Genomic DNA, 27,151 nt, shown 5'->3' on the forward strand with positions numbered 1-27,151 from the left:
GGATTGAGTGTTAGCTACTACCATGTGATAATAAGGGTGTTTCCTTGACCAGGATCTGCAACTGGCCTTGACGTTCTGCCTTGTGCCCTGCTTCCTGAAGCCGAGCTCTTATTCCCAGGCTGGCAGCCTACCTTAAGTGTCCTGACACAGCTCTGCCTATCTGTTCTTTCTCCTCAGATGCGTACTCTCATTCCTCAAGTGAAAACGGAGGCAAGTCCGAGTCGGTGGCCAACCTGCAGGCCCAACCATCCCTGAACTCCATCCACAGCTCCCCGGGGCCCAAGCGGTCCACCAACACCCTGAAGAAGTGGCTGACGAGTCCCGTGCGCCGGCTTAACAGTGGGAAAGCAGATGGAAACATCAAGAAGCAGAAGAAAGTACGAGACGGTCGGAAGAGCTTCGACCTGGGGTCTCCCAAGCCTGGGGATGAGACGACCCCCCAGGGAGACAGCGCTGACGAGGTAATTACATGAGGCCTTGGAGCCTTCCGTCAGGAGGGGCTTCTGACGTGCCTCATTCCTGGAGCCTCAAGAGGTGTCCTTCAGCAAGGCTTGTGAGCTAGCCGGATTCTAACTCCCCATAGTTGGTCTTCTTGGGCCTAGGTATTTTCAAGACACCTAGTTTGAATGCAGTTCCCTGCACTGTACAGTAGGACCTTGTCATTTATCCATTCTAAATGTAACAGTTTGCATCTGCCAACCCCAAACTCCCAGTCTATCCCTCTTCCTCCTCCGCCCACCCTTTGGAGATGGCGGTCTAGGCCCACAGGGAGCCAGTGGTCACCAAGTCCCCAGTCTCTACTAAAGACTACATAAAACCTGCTAGGACTTTTATTTACCTATGCTTAAAATATTTGGTTGGTTGCTTAGGGTCTTAGTTGCCGCAGGCAAGATTTTTAGCTGTGACCCACGGACACTTAGTTGTGGCATGTGGGATCTACTTCCTTGAGCACGGACTGAACGCTGGCCCCCTGCGTTGGGAGCATGGAGTCTTAGCCACTGGACTCCCAGGCAAGTTCCTGCTAGGCCTGTTTAGAATAAGAATAAAAGGATGGAAATCATTTCACTTGGAAAACAAGAGGACTGTCTTTTGAGATTATGACTGTTTTCGAGTATGTTGAGCAGTGCCATATATAAAAGGGAGTAGACAACTCCTGGTTGCTCCAGAGGGGAGTATTATACTTAACAGGTGAAGGTTTACAGTAGGCAAGGTTTCAGCCTTTAATGAAGCTCAACTAGTAATGACATGGGCCTTCATGAAAACAAATGAACATCCATATTGGAAAGGTTTGATAGAGCATATGACCTCACGTAACAATCGGAGAGACCCATGTCGACCCGATGGTCGGACTGGCCAGCGATCTCCTATATCCCTTCCAAAGCTGGGGTTCTGTGGTCAGAATATAAATGAGGTAACTCTCTTACCTGGCAAACTAACCTAGTCTAGTCACTGACATGGCTAAGAAGTTCTTCTTGATATGAGACCAGACTCTTTATAGTTTTATGCTATCTGCCTTTTCTTCCTCTGAGAATGACAGTTGAGCCGGGTGACGTTTAGACTGTGGTTTAATCGTCGTTCATAAGCTTAAAATGTTGGTTTCTCTCTGACCGCTGTCTCAGCCTTTCTTTTCCTGGCTCATCAGTAAGGTAGATGTCTTTCATGTGTGTGTGTGTGTTTTCCCCCATTTGGTCCTCGCTGTCCTTTGAGATAAACAAGGATGCCCATTCCACACAGGGAAAAATAGGAGTGTGTTGAGAGAAGAGGCTACCATATATTGCTTTTTAAGAAATCCCAAGTCCTGAACCAGCGGACATCTCTAACTATAGGGAACAGTGACTAATGCTGCTCTTTTGTTCTAGAAGAGCAAGAAAGGTTGGGGTGAAGATGAGGCAGATGAAGAGTCACACACACCCCTCCCCCCGCCTATGAAGATCTTTGACAACGACCCCACGCAGGACGAAATGGTAGGATCTTTTTCCCACTTGGAAGAGCCATGTGTGAAATGTGACTTGGTTCAGTGTGTGTGGTGAGGGTAGTAATGCTCTCCCTCCCTTGTTATCTCTTATGCCTCATGATTCCAAGATGATGCGGATCCCGTCTGTATTGGGTTGTGGGGACTAACTTTATGCTGAGCAGTGTAGGGGTGGATTCTCAAAGCAAGAATTCTCAAAGTGAGAATCTGCCTAGTACCAAATCCTGCTGATGAAGGATAATGTCTCTCTCGTTGGAAACAGCAGATCCCAAAAGAAACTACTTGTCTCAAAGAGGAAGCTGAGACGGTTCTAGGTTGTGATCGTTCTGTTGTACATAACTATTCAACCAATGTTTTAGTTGATGGTTTTCCTCATCCTTAACTCTAAACTCCAAATCAAAGTAACTTCCAGTCGAGCCTGGTGCGAACAGCGTAAGGGATGGAAATGCTGCTAAGGGGAGGTTTTGTCATAGATGGACAAACCCAATATGCCAGGTTGCCCCTGTTCTTTGGTTTGCAAAACCCGCTGTCTCAGTGGCATGCAGAGGCTTGCTGGTGTTGGGAATGTGTGCGTCCCTGTGTCTCTGAGCACAGCTGGTCATCCCAGCTGTTCTGGGGCAGAGCTCAGGCGGGATTTGCTTCCGGTACCGAGCTGGGGCTCAGGCAGGTCCCGCCTTTCGTAGTGTGACCTGTCGCCACCCTTCCTCACCTCCTGAGGTGCTCTCACTTCATCGCGTTTCTCTTGCTTCTTCTCTGCGTTTCTGTCCTAGAGGACTGGAGGCGGAGGTGGTGACTTCAGTGCTGTTTTATGGTACTGCTGGTGGTGGTTAGCCGTCCCCCCAGGGTTTCCCTGGGCTTTCTCGTGCTGTGTCCCACACGCAGCAGCCCCCTCAGAGGTGGTGGGCCCAAGTTGCACGGGCAGGGAGCTGACCTTCACAGTGTACAATTCAGGAAGTACTAGGTACAGTTGCTTCAGAGTTCCTGGTGAGATCCCAGATCTTATTTGCATTCTCTCTGCTTTGCGTTTGGATCAGTTGTCCCCAGATGTTACTTGCACTCTTCCTCAGGGCTAAGCTAGAGGGACACTTTCCACGGACAGGCCAGTGACTGCAGTGTGAGTACTGCCCCCCTCGGTGACTCACCCATGAGAAGCACACAGTTACAGCCCCTCCTAAGGTGATGCTCTGACCCTGGACTGTTGGAAAGAGAAGGAGAGGAAGCATGGCATGCTGCCCATCCTGGATTCCTAGAGGCAGAAATACCTTCGCCTTGAGATGGGAACGAGAACTAACCTGCTGTGTTCCCAGAGGCCTACTGTGAAAGGTTCTAGTAGCAGTGAGAGTGTGTATGGGAAGCAGGGTGCTCAGGTCACGTATCTACCATCCCACACTGCCCTCCACATGGAGGTGCCAACTTACAAGGAAAGGTCACAAACCCTCCCCCTTGAAATCCCTCAAACACAGTTTGTTTTGGGGAAAGGATGTTGTGTTGTTTCTGGATAATCTTTAACTGTGAATGCAGCCTCACCCCAGACACAGGATTACGGCAGACGGCATCAGCCCCTTTTAAGACAAGTGAACCTCCTCAGTCCTGTTGTTTGATTTCTGAACTTCTGTTTTCCTGGAATATTTGGGAGTGGGATGAGCTTCAGAATTTTCTAGCAAATGGAATTGGAATTATTAAAATAAGTTTTAAATCAGTATAAAAGAAGTTTTAAAAAGTTCATTCATTCTAGTATTATGCGGTTACTTTAATTCTCCTTGTTTCCTTCTATTTGTTCATATGCATGTATGTTTTATTTTTATAATTCTAAATAGGCATATGATGTGTTTAGTGTTTTATATGTTTAATACCTATAGAATTAAATATAAATAGTGTTTAATATTTCCTAAAGTCTTATTAATTTTACCTTCATAGCTGTAATTTTAATAGTTGAGGAGTATTACACTTACGTATCATAGTTTGCTTGACCAGCCTGTTTTGGGATATCCTGGGTTGTTTCCAGTTTTTGCTGCTCTTGGTAATACTGCTGCAGATCGTTTGGTACATACAGCATTTTTTCTTTTGACTTCCTTCCTTGGAATCAGTTCCCGGGGGTAGGATTACTAGATTGAGAAGTAGCTAACTTGGATTTCCAAAGAATCTTAAGCTGTTTTCCTGCTTTCCAGGAGAGGTTGCTCTCTTAATTACATTCATTTGATATTGTTACCCCATCTCAGAAGCAAAAACCTCAAGTCAGTCTTAGATGAGACAACAAAAAACTTCCTGTTTGAAACTCTTCCCCTAACTTAAGGAACAAGCTTGAATCCAGAGCCCAGCTGGGAAGTTCAGCTTTCTCCTCCCACAGTCGTTATGCCCGTTTGTCCTGGGCCCTGGGAACACCATTGCCCTCTGCTTAGAAGTGCGGGGTGGGTTAAAGTTTACACATGCCTGTAAGGTTAACCAGTTCCCTCCCAGTTTCTCCTCCAGTAGGAAAAGGAAGAAAGCAAAAGCAAAAGCACTGTCCCTCGGGGAGCAGGGATGTTGACCACACAGTCCCATGGACCAGTCCTCACTGCTGATATGAAGGGAGGAGGAAGGCCCTGGGCTTGAGCCTCCTTTCACTGTGAGCAGGGTCGTCCGTGTTTGCTCCAGCATGAGAGGCACAAGGCCTGCTAAAGCCCTTATTACTTTCGTGTTTCAGTCCTGGGCCTTACCAGAAACAGTTGTGTTTGTGGAGGAGAGAGAGGGTGTGTGTGTATGAGAGACAGAGAGAGAGAGTGGGGAGGCGGTTTCTGGTCTCCCAAGTGCCCTGCCCCTAGCATTTCTGCCTGAAACAAAGTGACTGTCTGTACTAAAGATCTACATCTCAGCAAAGCAAGGACAGTTTCTCTTTAGACACAATTGAGGCTAGGTTTATTGACCCCTCAATTCCTGGAATAGCAGTGGGAGGCCCTGTAGTGACCAAAGTCCTGTCCGCCCCCTCCCCTGTTGCTGTCAGTGGGCTCAGCCCTTCCCTGTTGGCCTCCCGGGAACCCAGTGACCCTCCCCCAGCTCCTCTGGAGGCCTGCCTAAACAGAGCCTCATCTGGCCCCCGCTTCGCTGCTGGCCAGAGCTCCTGACAAGGGGTCCGGCAGGCCTGCCCCACTCCTGCTCTACCCCTATCTCCCTCTGTCATCTCTTCCCTCTAAACATAGAGCTTTGCTTCCCTTGCCTGCTCTGAGCTTTGTACTTGCTGTGTTTCTTCCTAATTGCTATTCCTCATTCCTGGCTAATCTGCTTTTCCCTTGCTGCTCAATGTCTTGCAGTCCTCCTCTTTGCTAGCAGCCCGGCAGGCTTCCACCGAAGTACCTACTGCTGCAGACCTTGTCAGTGCAATAGAACAGTTGGTCAAAAGCAAGCTGGTAAGTGGGGGTCCTGGAGGCCGTTCTGCATGTTTCACCTCCAAGTGGCTCCCCAGGCCTGACTTCTGTTTGCTGTGTTCTCCTTTGCACCTGTCCTCATTCCTCCTGTAGGATTGTTTCCAGCCAGTGATGATTTCTTAAAAACTGCACCCCAAAGTCGTTTTGGCTTTTTTTAAGAATGGGCCTGGGCAATTAACAGGTCCTTTTGGGATTGTGACATTGATGAAAGGTGAAAAGTATCAAGGACAAAGTAGCCTTCTGTAAGTCTGGTCCACTGGCCTGTAGGGAAGTGGCATCCGACTGGTAACTGGTGTGTGTCTGGGTAGCCTTGAAACTAACTTTGCTCCTGAGACACAGAACATGGATTGGGTCTTGGAAAGCACCGGGTAATTTTATTTGGGGATGTCAGAGTCTTCTAGCTTACAAACTCTTACAAAAGGAGGTTGCTGATGATAAAGGAGAGTGGGCAAAAGTATGTGGATACCTCATCACAAGAAATTAAGGGAGACGGTGCATATCCCATCATGAATGTACACCACTGAAAACGGGTCTAGCTTGTGACTGTCTCATAGACAAAACAGACCATTAGAGGGAAGGGTTATGAGTCTGAGCTCAGGGTTTTGGCATAATGCCACTGAAAGAGCCCCTTTTTGGATAACTCATTTGAATAGGGCTATTGTTCTCCTCCCATGTTTTTACCTTTGAGTGTATCACTACAGGATGACAACTTGAAGCATCTTTCTTTCCTTTGCTCCCGTTCACATCGTTCATTTGGTTTTTCCTACAGCTCTCATTAGGATAAATGTCTGTGCTTCTGCCAGACTTCTGTGGAGCAGTCCTGTCAATCAGCACTGTTTAAGCCCTTCTCCAGTTGGAAAAGGATGGATGCTCTCTAGGGAAAGCTGCCTGAATATAATTTTGATTATAGTAACTCCCTTTTCAAATACCCCAGCTTATAGCGGACCATTGAAATTTAACGTATAACACCTTCTTTTCTTTCTAATGTTCCTTACTAATTAAAAAAAAAAAGATTAGCTGGTGTTTTTAGTGCTAGCATCAAACTGCTGAGGGTTGTCCCTTCTCCTGCCATCTCTGTCAATGCTGTGGTGGGGGCAGGGAGCCAAGGGGAGTTGAGAGCTCTCATGGGCACAGCACTGACTTCTCAAAGCCCATCTCCCTGACCACTCCTCACTTCCTCTCCTCTCCACACTAATCCATAGACCCTCTTCATTCTCCAAATAACCATTAAATTTTCTTTTCCTTAAAAAATCATCCCTTTTTTTGGCCTTTTCTCTTTTACCCCTTTTTTTTTGCATTTTCTCTTCTCCCACCTGAGCATGCGCCTGCCTCATGCCCAGAGAAGCCTTCTGAATCCTCCTCCCGCCATCTGCCCCCAACCTCACCAGCACCTCCCCGCCCCCAACATTGTCTCCCTGCTTGGTGAGGGCTCCCTGCCTCCCTCTCCCCTCATAGCAGTGGTCTCTAATGTGGGGGTGCCTCCAGGTATACAGGATGTTTTTTTGAGGTACTGGAAGAAAATATTAGAATCTCTTTAACTCATCCTAAAAAAATGGTTTTGTGTATTTTTTTTTAATGTACTTAAGGGTAATACAGGAGTACAGAAACATAACTTATAAATAAGTTACTTGTTTTGGGAGTGCATGACTGTAATCGCGTTCACTAACTGAAGTATATGATCAAAGTTTGGAAATCCCTGGCCCACAGATGAAGCCCAAACTTACCCAATAGTCTAATGTCCTGTGGCCTGTTCTTCAACCTCCCTTTCCAACATCCATGTGTTATTCTGGCCAATGAACTTGGCTCCAACCAAATTGTTTTATTCACTGTCCTTAAACATGCATTTGGCTTCCCTCCCCACAAGTTTCTGTTCATACCACCCCGACTTCTCTGCAATGTTCTCCTTATTTTTGCTGATCTAAAGTATAGCAGCCCCTCGAGGTCCCCCTCAAATCTTATCTCTCCACAAGGGTCTCCTTCGCCAGCCCAGGCCAGGTTTCTTCTTGCAGCCCCAGAACAATTTCTTTGTAAACCACATGCTCCCTGGGACAGCTCTTAATAATCCCATTATGTTACTTGTTAAAATATCTTCATCTTTTCATTTGCAACTTACCTCCACAACTAGATTATTAGTCATTTGGGACATTATTTTCTCCTCCTTGTGTTAGTGGATCCTAGTCTTTCATACTTACATCAGTAAACACTTGTTTCCAAAGTCTGTATTCTTCACACTTTGGATCACCATTTTCTGACTGCTCCTCTTCACCTACTGCCGCTGTCGTGAGCCTCTGCAGGCCTCTAGTTTGTGTGGTCCATGGGCCACGTGTTTTCCCTGTGAGCACAGATATTGAGGAGTCCCATTAGAGCAAATATCCCAGAGTAGAGGGGAAGTGTAGGATAATGCTAGAGTTGTTCAGCCCTATAACAAACTGTCTAAAAATGGCAGTTGAATGAATGGCCTTTCAGTGGTGACTTTACCATAATAAGGACTTTAACTTCTTCTACCAATAGCTACTTCTTGGGGACCTGCAGTAAACCCAGAATTACAGCAATTGCTTTGACCAAACATATAAAACCAACCCTATGTCACTGAACTGAACTGAACTGATGTCACAGAAAGGAAGGCAAGAGCAGTGGCTTGATTTCTCAGAATCTTCTAACCAAAATTCCATCCTTTCTCCTTTCCTCTACTTTCTCTTTCTTCCTATCCTATGTACCCACCATGGGGTAGCAACAGAGCACCTGTAGGTGGTTGCTTCTTCAGCCCTATTTGAGAATATGGAGTTGCATCTTCACCTCCAACACTGGCATGCCTATTGCTCATGAATTGTCTAGCGTAGAGGAGGATAAGATCTAGAGCCTGTAAAAAAAAAAAAGTTCTGGAGTTTTTATTTGACTGTAAGTACAATAGTATGTCAGTTGCCAAAATAACCAGTGCGGTCATAGACTGGGTTAATGAAAGTACAACGTACAAATCCAGGGGTGTAATAGCCCCATTGTACTCAGAGCTCTTCAGACCACACCTGTCATGAGTTGTGTGTGAGTCATGCGTCAGGTTCTGAATGCAGCATTCTAAAATGTTCGTGAACTCAGTGGAAGGGCCCTGGAGGAAGTACCAATAGCATGCAGTCCATGTCATTTGAAGGAGAGTTGCAGGAGGTTAAGTATGGGGAGAAGTTGGGAGAGAAAAGGCACACGAGGGCTGTCTTTTAGCAACTGAGTGCTGCTGTGGGAAAGAAGAACTGGTCTCACTCTTGGTTGCTCCAGAGGGCAGAACCTGTGAGTGGAAATTCATTCAGTATAAGAAGAACTAACAGGTCCTTCCAAATGTACAGAACTGGAAATATCACAGGAGCATCCGGCATGCTTGGATTTTCATATCCACGGCTTAGATTCTTTCTGCGTTCCTTTTGAGTTGTTCAAGAGATGGTACTAGATGCTGTAGTTAGAAATCATTGGGCCCCAAGCTCCACCCAAAGTCATGAGATCCCTCATGTCCCTGAGTCTGAAAGCTGCCCTTGGTGTGTTATGGTCACGTGTCTATGACTGTTTGGGGCTACAGCCTCCGGAAGTTGTGATCTCTGCTGCTGGAGAGGTGCCATTAGGGAACTAGGACAGGGGTTCCACTCACCTGCGGTGCAGATAAAACCCTGAAAACTCCTTTGGTGAGTACCTCTGGACATTAATGGACGCTTCTGAGGTCTCACCTGCCCAATTTGGTCTTTAGTCAGTGATTTTGTTTATCAGGAGAGCGTGCCCACACACCTCCCCCCAAATGGAGCTCAAATAAAATTTTTAAAATTTTATCATTTTTTTACTTTACAATATTGTGTTGGTTTTGCTATACATCAACACGAATCTGCCACGGGTGTACATGTGTTTCAAATACTTTTTCTGGGTTTTGTATTAAGGTATGGTCTTTAAGCCAGGACTAAGGACTCTCTTGTTTTTCTGTGTGATTTTTAATAAAGTTTTTCCTAGACGTAGGGACTGGCTGTGGAGATACTAAGTGTATAAGGAATCAGAAGACATGATGTTAATCTTGCCTCTGCTACTTACTGTGTAGCTTTGGGCAAGTTATTTAGTCCACTTGGAGGGCTCTCTTTTATCTTGCCTATCAACAGTGATGCTTCTGTCTACCTGAATCTAATCTCAAGAGAGTTACACTGAGGGCTGAGTAAGGTATGAATGTGCTTTGTAAACTGATTAGTTGCGCATCCCACAAATGTTAGCTCTTAACCACCTTATTTGCATTGTGAAGGGCAGGGAAAGGGAGTCAGTCATACTTTATCTTCACCCGGAACACAGGGACATGGTATTTGTCAGTTAGTAGATTGGTGGTTGGGTGAATGTTGCATGCACGGTAGTAGCTTAGCAGTCCATGTGATTTGGTTTTATTCCTCAAGTTTGAAGGTCTTCCCTGGAGGCTCAGACAATAAAGAATCCACCTGCAGTGCAGGAGACTCGGGCTTGATTCCTGGGTTGGGAGCATCCGCTGAAGGAGGGCGTGGCCACCCTCTCCAGTATTCTTGCCTGGAGAGCCCCATGGACAGAGGAGCCTGGCAGGGGGTTGCAAAGAGTCGGACACAACTCAGCGACTAACACTCCAGTCCATAGGGAAGCCACTTAGTGTGCCTCAAGTTTGAGGAGCAAGGGCTTCTGGCTTTGTGGGGATCTGCTGTGTTTGTAAATAGCCCAGGATTCTACCACCTACCTTAGACGGAAGAGTGAAGTGTTAGTCACTCAGTTGTGTCTGACTGTTTGCTACTCCATGGGCTGCAGCCCACCAGGCTCCTCCGTCCATAGGATTTCCCAGGCAAGAATACTGGAGCGGGTTGCCATTTCCTTCTCCAGGGGATCTTCCCCACCCAGGGATAGAACCTGGGTCTCCCGCATTGCAGGCAGATGCTTTACCGTCTGACCCACCAGGGACTAGGCCTCAGGAAGGAAAGCCTCCTCGCTGAACTCCTATCCTCAGGTGGCACGTCACAGTAGTTCACTGGGCTCCCGGTGGCACTGGCGGACCCCTGACTGAAAATCCTCCACCTTTAGGGAAGAGGCTGGCCAGGCTTGAGCTCTTGTTTGGTCTACCTGGTAGCCTGACACCCTGAGAACTGGCCCTATCTGCTTCAGCAAGACTTTCTGCCCTCTGGTTCTTCTGCTTTGATAGTATTCACCTCCCTAGGTCAGTCTGTGGGTCACGGAGCGTAGCAAGGGCCAGGCTGCGTTTGTGTGTATGCTTTGCTCGCCTGTAGACAAATCAGCTTGCTTTGTCAAAGGCACAGTAGAGTTAACAGTCCAGATGGGAGGAAATAATGGCCTCAGCCTATCCATTATGAAAATGTGTGCTTTCAAGAACTGAGTTCCTCTGGCATCCTTCTGTGGAAAAGATTCCTGAGCTTGTTAAAGTAGAAGTTTAGATTTCCACCAAAAAAATTTAATCTGAAGTCTCAAACGTGTAATGTCATTTGCCTGGAAAATCCAGACTTCAGTTTTTCTACTTTAAAATGTCTTCCCTACCCTTGCCCCCAATTTGCCTGGGAGTGACTAAGATCGTAATATTTTTTGTCAAGGTATTTCATACTTATTTGTATAAAACGGTAGGACAGCTAAAAGGTTGGTTGTGGTGGGTGATGCTGGATCAGCACCCTCGTCTGTTGTTTTATCAGATGAACTTTGACCTCTACCCAAGAGTTTCATTCAGTAAATTCTTGGAGTCCTACTCTGTGCCCATCCTGCCAGCATAGAACCTTCCTTAATGGAGCTCACAGTCTAGGGTTGATGCTCAGAAATCCTCTCCCGCCTAGGCTGTTGTAACCATTGCCTCCTTATTTTCAGTCTGATTTCTCTGCATGACTGATGGGGGGAATCTTAACTTTTCTTTCATTTTCCCTCTTAAAAAATTTTTTGATAGTTCTTTTCTGATTAACAAAAGCATTATATGCTCATTCAAGAAAAATTGGAAAAATGACAAGATTTTAAGCACAATTATATCTCATAATATCATCATCTAAACATAGTCAGTGTTGAAATTCAAGATATTTTAAAAATAATGTAGTTAATCATAGAGTATATAAATCGTAAGTCCTGTTTTCCTTTACGGACATCAGATACATTTTCCCAAGTCATGGAGAGCTCTTAGGAGTATTAAGACAAATCTTTCTTAAACTGAATCCAATCACGTTACTTCCCTGCATAAAATTCTCCTCTCATTGGTCATGGAAGTTGGTACTCTTTTTTAAAATTGAAGTATAGTTGATTTGCAGTCTTGTATTAATTTCAGGTGTTCAGCATGGTGGTTTGGATTTTTTGCTACACATAAGACTTCCTGTAATCTGATCTCTGCATCCTTCTCCAGGGTTGTCCATTTCACATGCTATTTCTTCTTTCCCTAGCTCCTACTCCCCCCAACTTGCATAACACATAGTTACTTGCTAGTTCCCCTTCTCCCCCCTTTACAGACTGTCCTCCCTACGCCAGGTGGCTTTCAGCTTCCCAGGCTGCCCCAGCGGTTTCTCAGGTCGATCCTTTACTCATTGTGCCCCTCCTGCCTGGATCATCCTCCCAGTGGTGAATCTAGGGAAACCCTTTCCATTTCTCATTACTCAGTTCAAGCGTTGCCTCTTCTACTGAGCCGTTCCCTTCCTTCCCTACCCCGCTTTAGAGCTGCCTGCTCTTTTTTCTCATCTTCCCCGCGGTACCCTCCTGTCTAGAAGAATGCCCACTGTAGCTTAGATTTTGGTGGGCAGGGAACCGTACGTTATCTGTTTTCATTTCTCCAGCACTTTGCAAATATTCAGCACATAGTAGAAGCACAATAAATATTTGCTTAAGTATAAACAAATCAGTCACAACACGGTAATAAAGGTATGTAAAGGGTGCTTATAGGAGTCCAGAGGGAAGGGCATTTTATGGATATGTGGTCCAAGATCAAGCTGACAGGAAATGTGTTCATTTCCATTGTGGCAATAGTCTTCCTTCATTCTTAATCCACTTTTTTGAATTGTATTTGCATTTCTATTCCCTGACCTGGCACCAACGATAGGAGCACCCATTTGCGCCATTTGTCGCTTCCTCCTTGGCACCCCTTTTCCTTTATCTGTTGAGACTGTTGTGGTCCTGAGCCCCAGACAGGGCGGAAGTCCCCCCTGTTGCTGCACAGTCCACCGCTCATCAACCAGCCATCACTGCCCATGTCCCCCAAGGAGCAGCACAGACAGACAATTGAAGATCACTTATAGTGCTCCTTGGCTGGGACCCCATATCCCAACTCTAGCACAGGTAGCCAGATCCTCAGAGGGACTCACTCTTGAATTAGTTACGGTATTTCTAGCCAATGCCATTATTTGAGACAGATTACCCAGCATGTTGTTGTTGTTGTTTTAGTTGCTAAGTCGTGTCTGACTCTTTGCAACCCCGTGGACTGTAGCCCACCAAGCTCCTCTGTCCATGGGATTCTCCAGGCAAGAATACTGGAGTGGGTTGCCATTTCCTTCTCCAGGGAATTTTTCCAACCCAGAGATTGAAACAGCACACATTTTAGCCAAACCCTAAATTTCTCTCTTCTTCCACTCTTACTGCCTCTGCCTCCCTCAACTCCATGCCTGAGAGTCCTTGCCAAGAGATAACCTGGCTCTTTGCTCATAAAACTGGTCAGGAACGAAGAGACAGAACATATTTCCCTGTGTAACACTTTGGACTCCTCAGATGTCCTTCATTCTGTACAAGAGTTGAGAGTGGACCACGCCAAGATGTATGGTCCATGGGAGAGCCTTGTAGCAGACATGTAAGCATATTTCCCAGGCCTTGCAGCCAGCATCCTGCCAGCCAACAAGCTACAGAATAAAGACTGAAATGAAACAATGTGGGCAAAGGGAGGGGAAGTAAAAGGCACGTAATCAGATCAATCATCAGCTGGGTTCATCCGCCTGGGGAGCCTGTCTCTGCTGATGGCACCAGAGGACATGTCACATGTTGAAAAACATGCCTGTCTGGTGGCTTGTCAAGCCTCAGCACCAGATACTCATTTCCTTAATCACTGGTTACAGATCCTGAATCTGCAAATTTAGCTAAACTTTTCTTGACCTTTCTACATATTTAGCCTAGGCTTCTTCCCTGGATGACAGCTTCCATGGTTGGTTACTTGTTCTGTGAAACATCTTCATGTCAAGTTAAAAGAAATTCTCTCTCTCGAGCTTGAAGAGCCTGTCCTCTTAATGCTGAGTTCTAGTGTTAATAACAAATTCATGTTAGGCTCTGGCACGGGTTCTTGATTTAAGGGTGAAATAGAGGAGAAGGCAATGGCACCCTACTCCAGTACTCTTGCCTGGAAAATCCCATGGACGGAGGAGCCTGGTAGGCTGCAGTCCATGGGGTCGCTAAGAGTCGGACACGACTGAGCGACTTCACTTTCACTTTTCACTTTCATGCATTGGAGAAGGAAATGGCAACGCACTCCAGTCTTCTTGCCTGGAGAATCCCAGGGATGGTGGAGCCTGGTGGGCTGCCATCTATGGGGTCGCACAGAGTTGGACACGACTGAAGTGACTTAGCAGCAGCAGCAGCAGCAGAGGAAAAAAAGGTTGACATCTCTTCTCAGCTTTAAGTTTTTCAGCCTCCAATTCTGATATCCCCGATCTGTTCTCATATAATGCCACCTCATTAACTTTTTGTTTCATTTACCTGGACTTTTCCTACCTCTGTTCAGCCGGTGTTGAAACACTGCAGCTAAGCCAGTTCACAATAGACACTCCAGGTGCAGGTTGTTTAAGACGACTCTAAAGTCTTTTGTTCCTACTGCCTTTAGGGGCACTTCTTGATCTTTCAAAGACTGCTAAAGTAAAGCCTTCCCTTTTCCTACAGAGTGGCTGTCCTAGACTGTCGTTTTGTGTGGGTAGTTTGGATTACTCTCTCATATTTGTTTTACAGTTGCCCACCATAACCTTGGTCTCCAGCCTACTGTTTATCCACACGGTTTCTGCCAGTTTGCGCAATGAAATGACATGTCATTCTGTGCTGTTTTTCCTACAGTGCTTATAAAAATGTTAAGATTGACCCCATTTTTTTTTTAGCATCCTGGTTATTTCCATCCATGGGGGTAGTGGGGGAAACTCACTGTTTCAGAGCATTTAAAATTTTTCAAGGGGTTATGCGCCTATTGTCTCTGACTGTTCCTTAAAAATCTGTAAAAAAGGATAAACCCAATTTGAAAATTGAGAAGAAATCAATTTGGAATGATTTTAGCTGTCTTAAGATTGTCCAGGGACTGGAAGGTCTGGGATTAGAATCCTTTACCCTTAGCTCTTTCTAGAGTAACATATTTATTAAGCTCTTTAACTTGTTTCTCAGTCCTGCAGCACCTTAATTAAAAGAGATTAAAGGGATTAATAAATGAAAGAAAGCCCTTGGTAAATAACACCTTAGCAAAGATGTTTTTAGAAAACGCTAAATCTGTTTACCTCTTCTTATCTGCATCTCATTAGTCTTTTCAAAGAAAACTGTAGCTGATTTAACAAACATGATTTTACCAAGTGAATTCTCCCATCACTACCCTCCCCTTGTTAACTTGCACTTGGTGGTCCTACAGCTGACTTTCTTTCCTTGCTGCTTGTTTGTAGAATTGCAGTAATTAGCTTTACCTCTGGAGCTCTTACCCAGAGATCAGTCACTGTGACAGTGTCCATTCTGTCTGGGAAATCGGCAGCCCCTGGCGCCAAGCACATCCTGATTGCCTGAGAAGGCGGCAGCTCTGGGTGCCCTGCTCCAGCAAGATGGGAGTCTGGCCTCCTGGTACTTCCCTGAGGTCCAGGGTGGACAGCCTCGGTTACTGATCTACCAAGATGGCTGTGGCTAGGCTGGGGGAACGTGAGGACTTCCGGACTACTCTCTCACGTACACTTCTTTAAGGTTGTTTATTCTTCTCTTTTCAGAGTCTGGAAGGAGGCTCTTACCGAGGGAGCTTGAAAGACCCCACAGGCTGCCTGAATGAAGGCATGACCCCACCCACACCTCCCAGAAATCTGGAAGAAGAACAGAAAGCCAAGGCTCTGAGAGGCAGGATGTAAGTACTTCCCCAGACTCCAGCCTGCTGCACATGTTGCAGTGGGCAAGGGTCAGGGATCCTGGGAAGTTTAGGGAGAATTGGGGACTCCCCGCACTGTTTCCATTGATATCATTCACTCTAAGTAAAGGCGACCATCGGTCTATACAGTGTGGCGTTGATCAGCAAGGAGACGTTTGGCTCTGATTGTAAGGATTTTCAGCTGAAACATTACTGACAAAGTGTGGTTATAACCAAGGTCTGTTTGAAATTTAAAACATGATGGTAAAAAGAAAACAAAGATTAGGAAACTTTGGGACCATTTCTATGACCCCATATCAAAGAATCCTTGGTAGAAAGTCTGATGGAATTTTATCTGAGGAAACGTTTCCCCAGATGTAGGAAAGTAACATATAGGAGAAGGGAGCTGTTGGGCTACCGGGCTAGGGTCTAGCTCCACCACTTCTCCAAGGTTTTGTTTATTTAAAAAACGTTTGTTATATAGTACTATTTCTTGTTTGGTTATTTTAAAAATTTTTTTTTAATTGAGTTAAAGCTGATGCACAATATTGCTTAAGTTACAGGTTTACAACATAGTGATTCATACAACTTTACAGGTTATATTCCATTTATAGTTATTATAAAATACTGGCATATTTCCCCGTGCTGCACAGTATATCCTTGCGTGTTTATTATATACTTCTTGCTCCTAGTTTCTAAAATAGTTTCCACTTCTTACTCCTCTGCTCCTATCTTGCCCCTACCCACTTCCTTCTCCCCACTGGTAACCAGTTTGTTCTGTATATCTGTGAGTCTGTTTCCTTTTTGCTATATTCATAGTTTGTTTAACTTTTTTAGATTCCACACATAAGTAATATCATACAGTATTTGTCTTTCTCTGTCTGACTTATTTCACTGTGGTCTGAGTTCCAAGAGAAACTCTTTGCTATTTGAATGTTTCGGGGTAAATACAATTCACATGGCAGTCCATTTCACAAGAACCCAGGAGCTGTGTGAGGTTTGGGCTGTCCTCCCTGATGTGAAGGCACTCTTCTGTTTCTTGGTTTGATCAAGAAGATGGCGACACCATTCATGTAAAGCCACAGTCCCTCTGGAACTTCAGTTTTCTTGTTCAGGGTTTGACTGAGTGTTGGCAGCAGAGCTGCTGATGAGTCTTGCAGGTAGCCCGACGTGGGAGTGATGGTGAGCACAGTGAGAACAGGCCAGGCGGTTGGGAAAGGCCCCTTCCTGTTCCTAATCCCTCAAACTCGTAACTCCTTGAGCCTGGTCGTAGACCTGAAGATGAGCAAAAATAAACGAGGGCAGTCCCTCCTGTTGCCTGGAAATAGGCAAAGTGACCATTTGTGACTATTTCCTAGGAAATATCATGGCCAGGCAGGGCTGTCGCCTCCTAGGGGAAATGAGCAGGTGGCATGTAAGCACTCTGGTTCTGTATTTACCACCTTAACTTTATGGTGCTCAGGGGAACTCCAAGAATAGAATAGAGATAAAGAAATACCATCCCCAAAGGGAAATTTCTTAGGATTTGGACAAAGCTAATTCTCCTTAGCTTTCCAGGTTGTTTTTACATAGATGAGGCAGGGTCAAAGCTGATGTTCCAGTCTTGTCAAGCCAAAGCAAAACTTTCATCAGGAAGATGAACGCTTATATCAGGGTGGTGACCTTTGAGATGACAGGTGCTCCTTGGCAAAGCCTATCTCTACTCTTGTAAAGAGCCTGTGAACAGTCATTTAAGCTTCCAGTCATAGTCTTGCTTCCAGACATGACACTGTCTAATTTCAATCCGAGAGGCAAAAGTTTGTTGCCTCTTTTACCCATTTCTCTCATTTCTTCCCCCTTCTCTCCCTCGCTCAGCTCTGTATCTCTCCACATCCTGTGCTGTCCCCAAAAGCCAGCTGTTAGAATGACTCATTCCTTTTGCTGTATATTGCCCTTATTCTGCTATAATTTATGGCCACAATGAAGGAGATGATGTGTAGGTGTTTAATTGTAAACCCCACATGAGGCTGGAGGCTGAGGGAAATAGAGAACTGAGACTCAATCCAGTAAGACCTCAAAGTGTTAAATGGGAGCTCCATGGAAAAAAGATGAAAACAGACAGTTATTTGTCCAGGAGAAGGAAAAAGTCAAGAATGGACGTAGTTGTCTTCAAGTTTTAGCCACTCATTTATTCAACAGATATTTGTTGAATATCTGTTGTACCAACTGCTTGGCATATATCAGTGAATAAAACTAACAATAACAACAAAAGAAAAGCCCATGCTCTCGTGGCAAGTTCACGTTCTAATGTGAGAAATCATACAATAAAATTTAAAACAAATCATGTAGTATGCTAGAAGCGGGAAAAAAATAAAAAATAGTAAGGGAGATCAGGAGTATGGGTGAGGCCATGTTGCAGCTTTAAGTGCTTCTGACTGAAGTGCTCTGCATAAAGACCAGGAGGTTGAGCCATTGCGGAAAAGTATTCTCGGCACAGGGAACAGCCTGTGCCAAGGCTCTAAGAGATTTTCTGTGGAAAACCAGCCATTCCCTACTACTGTGAAGGATAGAGGGTCAGATGTGGATCTTACCTGTATCTGGAAGTAGTTAGTTGGACCAAAGAATAACGTTTACTTTGTATTACTCTTTGCAACCCCATGGACTGTATAGCCCTGGAGAATACTCCAGGCCAGAATACTGGAGTGGATAGCCTTTCCCTTCTCCAGGGAATCGTCCCAACCCAGGGATCAAACCCAGGTCTCCTGCATTGCAGGCGGATTCTTTACCAGTTGAGCCACCAGGGAAGCCCAAGAATACTGGAGTGAATAGTCTATCCCTTCTCCAGGGGATCTTCCCAACCCAGGAATCGAACTGGGGTCTCCTGCATTGTAGGTGGATTCTTTACCAACTGAGCTGTAAAGGAAGTCCATTAATAAATAAATAATAATAATTAATAAATAACTTTTACTCAGAAGAACTGAACATGAAAAAATTGTTTCATTGTCAGTTCAATTTATTTGGCAGTTGATCGTACACTGCCTTGAATTGCAGGCAGCATAAATCTTTTATGTCCCTTTCAGATGTCTTTCTTTGTGTCCTTATCTCTTCAAGTGTTTCATCAGCTCTTTGAGGGAGGAGATGCTAGGTCCACTAGCAGCGCCTAGTCCAATCCCCTTTCTTAGAGGCTGGAAAGCTAGGATACCCTTCAATGTCAGCAGGATAGAAATACCATCCAGAGGCGGAGAGCCGGACTTCCTCCCCAGAGAGCCCTTCCAGCCCCAAATTCCCACTCTAACTTTCCTGTGGTTTTTCTTTTTACCACTTTCTTCTAAGCAGTAACTCAGTCTGTGCTCCAGTATATTTAAATGCTTTTATTTGGCCTTGCCAGTTCCTTCCTGTGGCCTGAAACCCATAATTGTGTGTATCAGAGCGAGGGAGCTGGTTGGAAGTGCTGGGCACACTGATAAAGAAGTGTGTGTTTCCCTTGCCTCCTCCCTGTCACCCTGGGGCTCCAGGCCCAGGGATTTGTGGCTTCTCTGCGCTGTATGGGACAAAAATTTCAGATGAATTGCTTCCAAGGCTTAGAACGGCTACCACCCTTGTGCTGCAGCCCCTCTTTGATGTCCCAGAACTTGATTCCTTCTCCCACTCAGGCCAAAAATGCAGCTGTGTGGCTCCAGGCAGAACTCTTTCAAACTTGGGGGATACAAGTCAGAATCCAGTAGGCCGCATACAGCTACCCTGTCTCTGTGCACAGCCATACTTGCTTTATGTCCAGCTCTTTACTGTCTGGACAGAAAGAAATGTTTGGGTTTGATGCCTCAGGGACTCCAGAGAGCCAGTCTGAATAGTTTAGCCAGGCAGCAGGCAACAATGAACTCTCGTACAGCTGGGTTCAGATCCCAGCTCTGCCTCTCACACTGTCATCTTCGGCAATACTGCCACAGTCTCAACATCTGCATAAACCAGGGCTTACGGTACTTACCCTCTCATAAGCACAAAGTAAATGCTCTAAGAAGAAGAAATCATTACCAAGAAAGAAACCAAGAAAGTAAAGATCCTTGTGGTGGTTCAATCCCACCTCTGCTGGGGCTGGGGACGTGGCCACACTGAAAATGGTGATTAGGGAATGGCTTCAGTCAGTCTTTCTGGCCTTGACTGGGGATTTTGCAGGCTGGTTACCATGGACACCTATCTGAATAATTGTAGCTTCTGTATCTCAAACACTTCACTTGATGAGTGTCCTGAGGCCCAAAGGTTGCTTATCAAACAAATGTCTTTCTCTCTGGTTAAGCAAAGAACAGAGTTGACACGAAGGAAAGAAGTCTCATGCTGATCAAAGCTTTCATAACTCAGTTTTGCCCAAGTGGCTGTTATTCCTTCCGCCTTGTGTTGTACAGTTATTCAGTTATAGGTGAGGGAGGAGGGATTGTAAACAATAGGAAGAAGACAAGCGCTAGGTTGTAAGTGTTGCTCTTCTGGCATGGCTGCCATCTGGGAAAGCCCTCTCAGCCTGGATGCCCTCAGCTCCTCACCAGTGGGGGCCTCTCATCCAGGGGGCATCAGCCAGCACCTCCCCCAGAGTGCTCAGTGTGGGTTTGGGTGGTCTTGTCGTAGAGGCTCCTAAGTAACTTTATTGTGAAATTTGATGTGAGGATTTCTTGCTTCACAGTGAAGAGGAGCCCTCATTGTTCTTAATCTCTTGCTCAGGTTTGTCCTGAATGAGCTGGTACAGACAGAGAAAGACTATGTCAAGGACCTGGGGATTGTGGTGGAGGTGAGTACCTGGCTCAGGACTTGTCTGTGGTCACCCAGCCAGGGGGATATTGGAGCCTACCTGGGCTCCAAGGTGTTTTACTCTCCCTGGGTGTTTACAGAGATGAAACTAAAAATGGTGGTAGATCGAATACAATATGTGATTTTTTTTTTTTCACAAGGTTGTTGTTGTTTTTTTTTTTTTTTACCTTTTCCCCTTGAAATACTGTAGGAGATTTAGGGGGATGTAGGGCCTCAAATGTTGCAGCCTCTTGGTTAGACCTGAATCCATTTCACCTTGTTTTAGGTAACCAAGCCATTGTCTCCAGAGCTTTGCATTGGTATTTAACCAACGTATACACTAGTTATATATATGTGTGCACGTGTGCTAAGTCACTTTAGTTATGGCCGACTCTTTGCGGCCCTATGGACCGTAGCCTGCCAGGATCCTCTGTCCACGGGGTTCTCTAGGCAGGATTACTGGAGTGGGTTGCCATGCCCTCCTCCAGAGGATCTTCCTGACCCAGGGGTTGAAGCCATATCTCTTACATCTCCTGCATTGTCAGGTGGGTTCTTTATCAGTAGCGCCACCTGGGAAGCCCATATTTGTGTGTGTGTGTGTGTGTGTGTGTGTGTGTGTAATATATGCACATATATTCCTCGTGGCTATGAGCCACCATGAGCACTCAGCAAGTCAAGCAGGTCACTGTTAGTGAAACCTCGGGGCTTCTGTGTTTCCCTAGATTTTTAAGGAGAGCATATTGCTACCAAGCCGACAGACAAACTAAAAACCACCAATAAAGCAAGACTGGCAGGTCCACAGTTGAGTCAACTTGATAGTAAATAAAACAATTCTTTCTCCATAGGGGTTTACCTTAGAGGGATTTAGACACATGGATGAGAAGGTATAAGAAAGTAAATGGATAATTTAGATGGCTTAGAGCCCTGTGGTTAATCATCTTAAACGAAAAGATGTGAAGTCTAACAAGGTGGATGCCTGATCTCTAACTCACTTGCTGCTTCCTTGCTCTGGGTCTATAAGTCCCAGTCCTAGGCAGCCTGCTGATTTAGGGGTTCATACAGGCCATGGGGTTGCAAAGAGTCAGACACAGTGAGCAACTAATACACACACACACACGCACACACACACATTTGCCTATCCCGAACCTTGGATAAACAGACTAACCTGGCATACAGAGGGCCTGAATTCTAACTTAGGAAAGTTATCCTCCTCTCCAAGGTGAGATGGGGACAGCTAAAGGTGTAGCAGCTGCCAGAGGCAGTCCAGCCTGGGAGTGGTGGGCTTGGGAGTCTGGAGCCTGAGGTCCAGGGATCAGTCACATCAGTGGCATGACTTAGACATGTCACATAATCCCCCATGCGCTGGCTTTCTCATCTTTTGAATGGGACAACTGCTGCTGATAACAACATCGGAACTTAAAGCTGAAATGAGATTGTATTTGCTAGCACTTTACAGAAGCTGTGCTGTGCTTAGTCACTCAGTCATGTCCAACTCTTTGCAACCACATGGACTGTAGCTCGCCAGCCTCCTCTGTCCATGGGATTCTCCAGGCAAGAATACTGAAGTGGGTTGCCATGTCCTTCTCCAGTTACAGAAGCTGAAGTATTCACATATTAAGACTTATTTCTAGGTCAGACATATCTAGTTTTAAGCCTTCAAAGACATAATTTGGATTGGGAGACAGGAGAGGAACAGCCAACTATATCTTCTTTGTCCTGCTTTCTTAAGGGGGCTGGAGACAAAGAAAGGGACCCAGAACTTCAGAAAGCTCTGTCTGTCACTCTGCATAAGGGTGAAGTCCTGGTTGAGTGGTAAGAAACCACAGAAGCTCTTAACGGCTTCTCCTCACACAGAGGATGGGCTTCCTCCAGGCTTATGGGTGGGCCTTGGTCCAGAAATATTCTCTGAAATGCTCTACTCACCGTTGCCTCCACCCTGCAGGGTTTCATGAAGAGAATAGAAGAAAAGGGTGTCCCCGAGGACATGCGAGGAAAGGATAAAATCGTGTTTGGAAATATTCACCAGATTTATGACTGGCATAAGGAGTAAGTGCTGCATCGCCCTGAGGCTCAGGGTGTCCTGGAACCGGGAGCGCTCCCACCCTCCCGCATCTGACCTTAGGGGTAGAGTCTGGGGGGAGTCTTCTGTCATTTATCTCCTCATTGAGAAGTAATACAGTTCTGAAGAATGTGGCTTTCTTCTCTTCTCCGTCCTCCTTTAGTGTTTTCCTGGGTGAACTGGAAAAATGTATCCAGGAGCAAGACAGATTGGCACAGCTCTTTATTAAATATGTGAGTGTTGCCCCGCGCCCCACCCCTTCCCCCCGCCCCCACCCCCCCCCACCCCCCCCACCCCCCCGGCCAGGCTCATGTGCATGCATTTTGCAGTCCCTTCCCTCCTCTCCTCTTCCTCCTCATCCCTTCCTGAGCTGCTGGGTTTTTTCCTCCCTTCCTTGGCAGTTTGGAAGATGGGCTCTTGCCCACTAAGGTTACTCCTCTGTCCCTGATGTTTAGCCGCCTTGGCGCATCTCCAGGGTGTGAACCAGATCTGTGTCCTCTTCTCCATGCTTAGACCAGCTTAGCGCTCTCAGCTTGACGGCGCGGCCCAGGGGCCTGAGCGCCTTTCCCTCTTCCCTCCCTTGCAGGAGCGGAAGCTGCACGTCTACGTGTGGTACTGCCAGAACAAGCCGCGCTCTGAGTACATCGTCGCCGAGTACGATGCCTACTTTGAGGTAAGCTGCTCGATTTTGGCTGAACCAGGGTGGGGGCAAGAAACTCAGGCCAAGATCAACCCATTCAGGAATACCAGCCGTCATTCATCGGCTGGTGACCCCCACCCAGCACTGCGCATCCCTCAGGACAGAGAGAGCCGCCTCCTCAGAGCCATTAATTAGCTTCTTGGCTAAGTTCTCACGAGTCCCTTTGCTGGAGAGGAGCGGAGGCAGCCCAATGAGTGGACTGGAGTCCCTGCTGATAGAACGCCTCTGTAACTGGAAGACTGCTGCAGAAGTTCCGGTCCTCCTCCCATGACCCCGGAGCCCACTGTGCCCCCAGTCTTCATCACCAGGCCCTGGAGACTGCTGAGGGCCCTCCTCCTCCTGGGGGGCCCTCACAGGCTATGTGTTAATAACAAATGAACTATTGTGTAGGCAGTTCTACCCATCGTGTGCTTTGTAGATTCTGAACCTTTCCTGGCAGACACAAAGACCTGCCTTCCTCTCCTTTGAACCCATAACCAGAGCACCCCAATCCTTTGGTTCCTTTTTGGGTAATATAGCTCCCTTGTGTTCCAGGAGGTGAAACAAGAGATAAATCAAAGGCTGACACTTAGCGACTTCCTTATCAAGCCCATTCAGAGAATAACAAAATATCAACTGCTCCTCAAGGTAAGAGGTCTGTGAGCTCCGCTCAGGGCCGGAGCAGGGTCTTAGTCAGGCTCTGAGTTAGGGAGCAGGTCAGCTCAAGGTTCTGTCTCCATCACACTTTTCCTATGGGAGGCCTGTGTGGGTTTTTACCTTACCTGCTGGTTATTTGCATCACCTTTGCCCCCAAGTAAATTGCGTGCCTGTTATTCCTGCCTTTAAATTTGGTCGTTATTTGATTTTCTTTTTTCCAAATCACTTTCTTACGTTGTTGCAGTCACCGACTGACTTGGTACCTTTAAAAACTAAAAAATTATAAGAGCATAAAATCAGAGAAGAATTCACCAAGAAAGAAAACGCAAAAAAAAACCCTGGAAACCTCAGAAGAGTTAAACCTAAAATTTGACCATTTGTTACCTTTTAAAGTTGTTTAATTTGACTTGTCTTAGAGAAATATAAGGCAAATGGAAGAGATATTTAACTGTCTTGTCTCCATTCCTTCTCGTCATCATTCCCCTTTTGTCCCTATTCACTCACTCTCTCCTCTTTGCCCCTCCCCTCTACGCATAGTTTTGAATCTTTGAATGTTTTTTCTGTGTCTACTGTGACTCGTAACTTCATATCTCAGCTACTACAAAGCATTGCCATCTCTGTTGGGGAGGAGTCTTCTGGGTGTCATCTTGGTTTTTATGATACTTCGTTTTTTTTATAGTGCTGTCTTTTCCTAACTGGTTTTACCCTCCCCTCACCCTTCCCTGCCTCCCTACTTGCTAGGACTTCCTGAGATACAGCGAGAAGGCTGGCTTGGAGTGTTCAGATATTGAGGTGAGTTTTCTGCTTGTAATGCTGGTGGTTCTCATGGGACAGTACTGAATGTCTCCCTCTAAAGGAGAAGTATTGGCTCTGGAGGATAGAGGATCCAGGCCAACTCAGACAGCAGAACCCCTTGCAGACAGCTGCCCAGGAGGATGAGGAATGCCAAGCATTGAGGAGCACACTGAGGGTTTATCAAGAACACAAGAATCCAAACCTGAGCCAGAGCAGAGCTTAGCCCCACTGATGTTCTCTTTGTGGCTCCCAGTGACATGTGGTGGGAAAGGGTGGCATTTGAGCTCTCTAACATCCTGCAGAGATTGAGTGTTTCAGCGTACAGCTTTATCCATGAATCCAGGTACTGTTTGAAGCTGACATATAAATTATTCCATTTTCACTCCCTCCCTGGGCCCCGAGGATTACTCTCTAAGTGAAGTCCTTTGAGACAACGTCACCATGGGGATTATTTTAAGCCAGAGTGGTTACAGACCATTCTGGCAGGTTATTTTAGGTTAAAACCTCTAGTGTTTCACAAGCAAGGCTAAACTGTTGCTTGGGCAGCCAGAAAGCAACAAAGAGAAGAAAGAAAATGTGAGAAGGAAAGCAAATGGATAAAGAAAAGCGGGAAGGTAGAAAAAGGATGGACTGGGAAGCCTCCTTCCTGCATGTGGTCACTGATTCATGTGGAGCCTCTGCATGGATGACCAACACCCCGCAACCTGGAACAGGAAATCCATTCTCTTCTGAAGTGGACAGTAGGGACCGGTGTCCTTTCCTAGGATCAAGAAGCCACCAGGAGGCCTCAGTCTTCCAGTATGGAATTGTCCTGAGCCCCCACCCCAGTGCTGCTCCTGGATATGACAACTGCTTTTCTTCCCCACAGAAAGCAGTGGAGTTAATGTGCCTTGTTCCAAAACGCTGCAATGACATGATGAACCTGGGACGCCTGCAGGGCTTTGAGGTGAGCTCTCAAGAAGGCTTCTTAGCCCTCTCTCTTTGGAGCAGCAGGAGCCCAGGCTTCCCTTTGAAGCCTTGTGCCCACCCTCTCTGTCTCACTTGCTGTCTACACCATTGTGCCTGGGCCCCTCTGGTTCACGGGCCTAGAAGGTGCACCTATTTAGGGTTTCCAGCAATAGACCAGTCATAGGAGGTCAACCAAGCTGCAGTCAGAATTCCAAGGAGGGTGGAAAGACCCAAGATTCTTTATAGCCATGGACCTGCCAATGACCCCTTCCCTTTTCTTTCCTACTTGAGGAATGCTGGGAATGCGAGGGAGTGCAGGACTGTGTGATGGGAGTAGAACTAGGGAGAAATGGAACAGTTTTTTTTTTTTTCCCTTCCCCTTTTTCCCCTGGTTCTAATAAACAGGTCTACCTAGTGGCTGGCTTTTTAGTTAAGTGGATGTTTAAAGCTCTAAAACCTCACAGTGCACGTTTCTATTCTTTGACAAAGAGAGTCAAGCCTTGGGGGAAACAGCTGGATGTACCCAGGATTTGGGTTTCAATTGAATATGCTAGTGTGCTAGGGCCTCCATAACCAGAATTAGTGTGCTAGGGTGGTCATAACCAGAGTACTGTAGATTTCAACAACAGAAATACATCATCTCACATTTCCAGAAGCTGGAAATCTGAGATCAAGGGGTCGGCAAGGGTGGTTTCTTCCGAGCGCTGTGAGGAAGGGGCCTGTTCAGGCCTCCCACCTTGGCTTGCGGCTGGCCATCTTCATGTTCAGAGGGCATTCTTCCTGTGTCTTCAGGTCATCTTCCTTCTGTACAGACCTCTGTGGAAATTTCCCCTTTTTATAAACACATCAATCATTTGACTAGGGCCCACTGTAATGACCTCACTTCAACTTGTTTCCCTTTGTAAAGACTCTGTCCTTCAATAAGGTTGCATTCTGACGTACAGGGGGTTAAGACTTTAACATGCAACTTGGAGAGGGGATTCAGTTCAACCCAAAACAATGAATCTCAGAAGAGCAAATTGGCTTTCCTGATTTAAGCTTAATAAGTGGCTGTTAGTTTATAGCCAAACTTCACTTGTTAACTAAACAGAGTTCAGTTCAGTTCAGTCGCTCAGTGGTGTCCGACTCTTTGCGATCCCATGAATCGCAGCACGCCAGGCCTCCCTGTCCATCACCAACTCCCGGAGTTCACTCAGACTCATGTCCATCGAGTCCGTGATGCCATCCAGACATCTCATCCTCTGTCATCCCCTTCTCCTCCTGCCCCCAATCCCTCCCAGCATCAGAGTCTTTTCCAATGACTCAACTCTTCGCATGAGGTGGCCAAAGTACTGCAGCTTCAGCTTTAGCATCATTCCTTCCAAAGAAATCCCAGGGTTGATCTCCTTCAGAATGGACTGGTTGGATCTCCTTGCAGTCCAAGGGACTCTCAAGAGTCTTCTCCAACACCACAGTTCAAAAGCATCAATTCTTCGGCGCTCAGCCTTCTTCACAATCCAACTCTCACATCCACACATGGCTACTGGAAAAACCATAGCCTTGACTAGACGGACCTTAGTCAGCAAAGTAATGTCTCTGCTTTTGAATATGCTATCTAGGTTGGTCATAACTTTCCGTCCAAGGAGTAAGCGTCTTTTAATTTCATGGCTGCAGTCACCATCTACAGTGATTTTGGAGCCCCCACAAAATAAAGTCTGACACTGTTTCCACTGTTTCCCCATCTATTTCCCATGAAGTGATGGGACTGGATGCCATGATCTTCGTTTTCTGAATGTTGAGCTTTAAGCCAACTTGTTCACTCTCCTCTTTCACTTTCATCAAGAGG

At 46.2% G+C, this 27,151-nt stretch overlaps 1 protein-coding gene across 4 annotated transcripts in view; it reads left to right on the top strand.

Moving 5' to 3' along the window:
- KALRN (kalirin RhoGEF kinase) overlaps positions 1–27,151 on the top strand; it is a 694,704-nt gene that overhangs the window by 616,000 nt on the left and 51,553 nt on the right. For 2 of the 4 annotated variants that reach the window (XM_068966221.1, XM_068966732.1), the window contains 11 exons: positions 178–461; positions 1,863–1,964; positions 5,260–5,355; positions 15,303–15,433; positions 20,123–20,189; positions 22,131–22,234; positions 22,411–22,480; positions 22,834–22,920; positions 23,482–23,574; positions 24,325–24,375; positions 25,247–25,324. In XM_068966221.1, the coding sequence (XP_068822322.1) occupies positions 178–461; positions 1,863–1,964; positions 5,260–5,355; positions 15,303–15,433; positions 20,123–20,189; positions 22,131–22,234; positions 22,411–22,480; positions 22,834–22,920; positions 23,482–23,574; positions 24,325–24,375; positions 25,247–25,324 (1,163 nt within the window). Of the gene's footprint in view, positions 1–177; positions 462–1,859; positions 1,965–5,259; positions 5,356–15,302; positions 15,434–20,122; positions 20,190–22,130; positions 22,235–22,410; positions 22,481–22,833; positions 22,921–23,481; positions 23,575–24,324; positions 24,376–25,246; positions 25,325–27,151 lie in introns of all 4 variants that reach the window. The other 2 variants (XM_068966292.1, XM_068966655.1) reach the window with 1 other exon arrangement.

The sequence above is a fragment of the Capricornis sumatraensis genome, chromosome 1, assembly GCF_032405125.1.
Source record: "Capricornis sumatraensis isolate serow.1 chromosome 1, serow.2, whole genome shotgun sequence".
NCBI classification, from domain to species: Eukaryota; Metazoa; Chordata; class Mammalia; order Artiodactyla; family Bovidae; genus Capricornis; species Capricornis sumatraensis.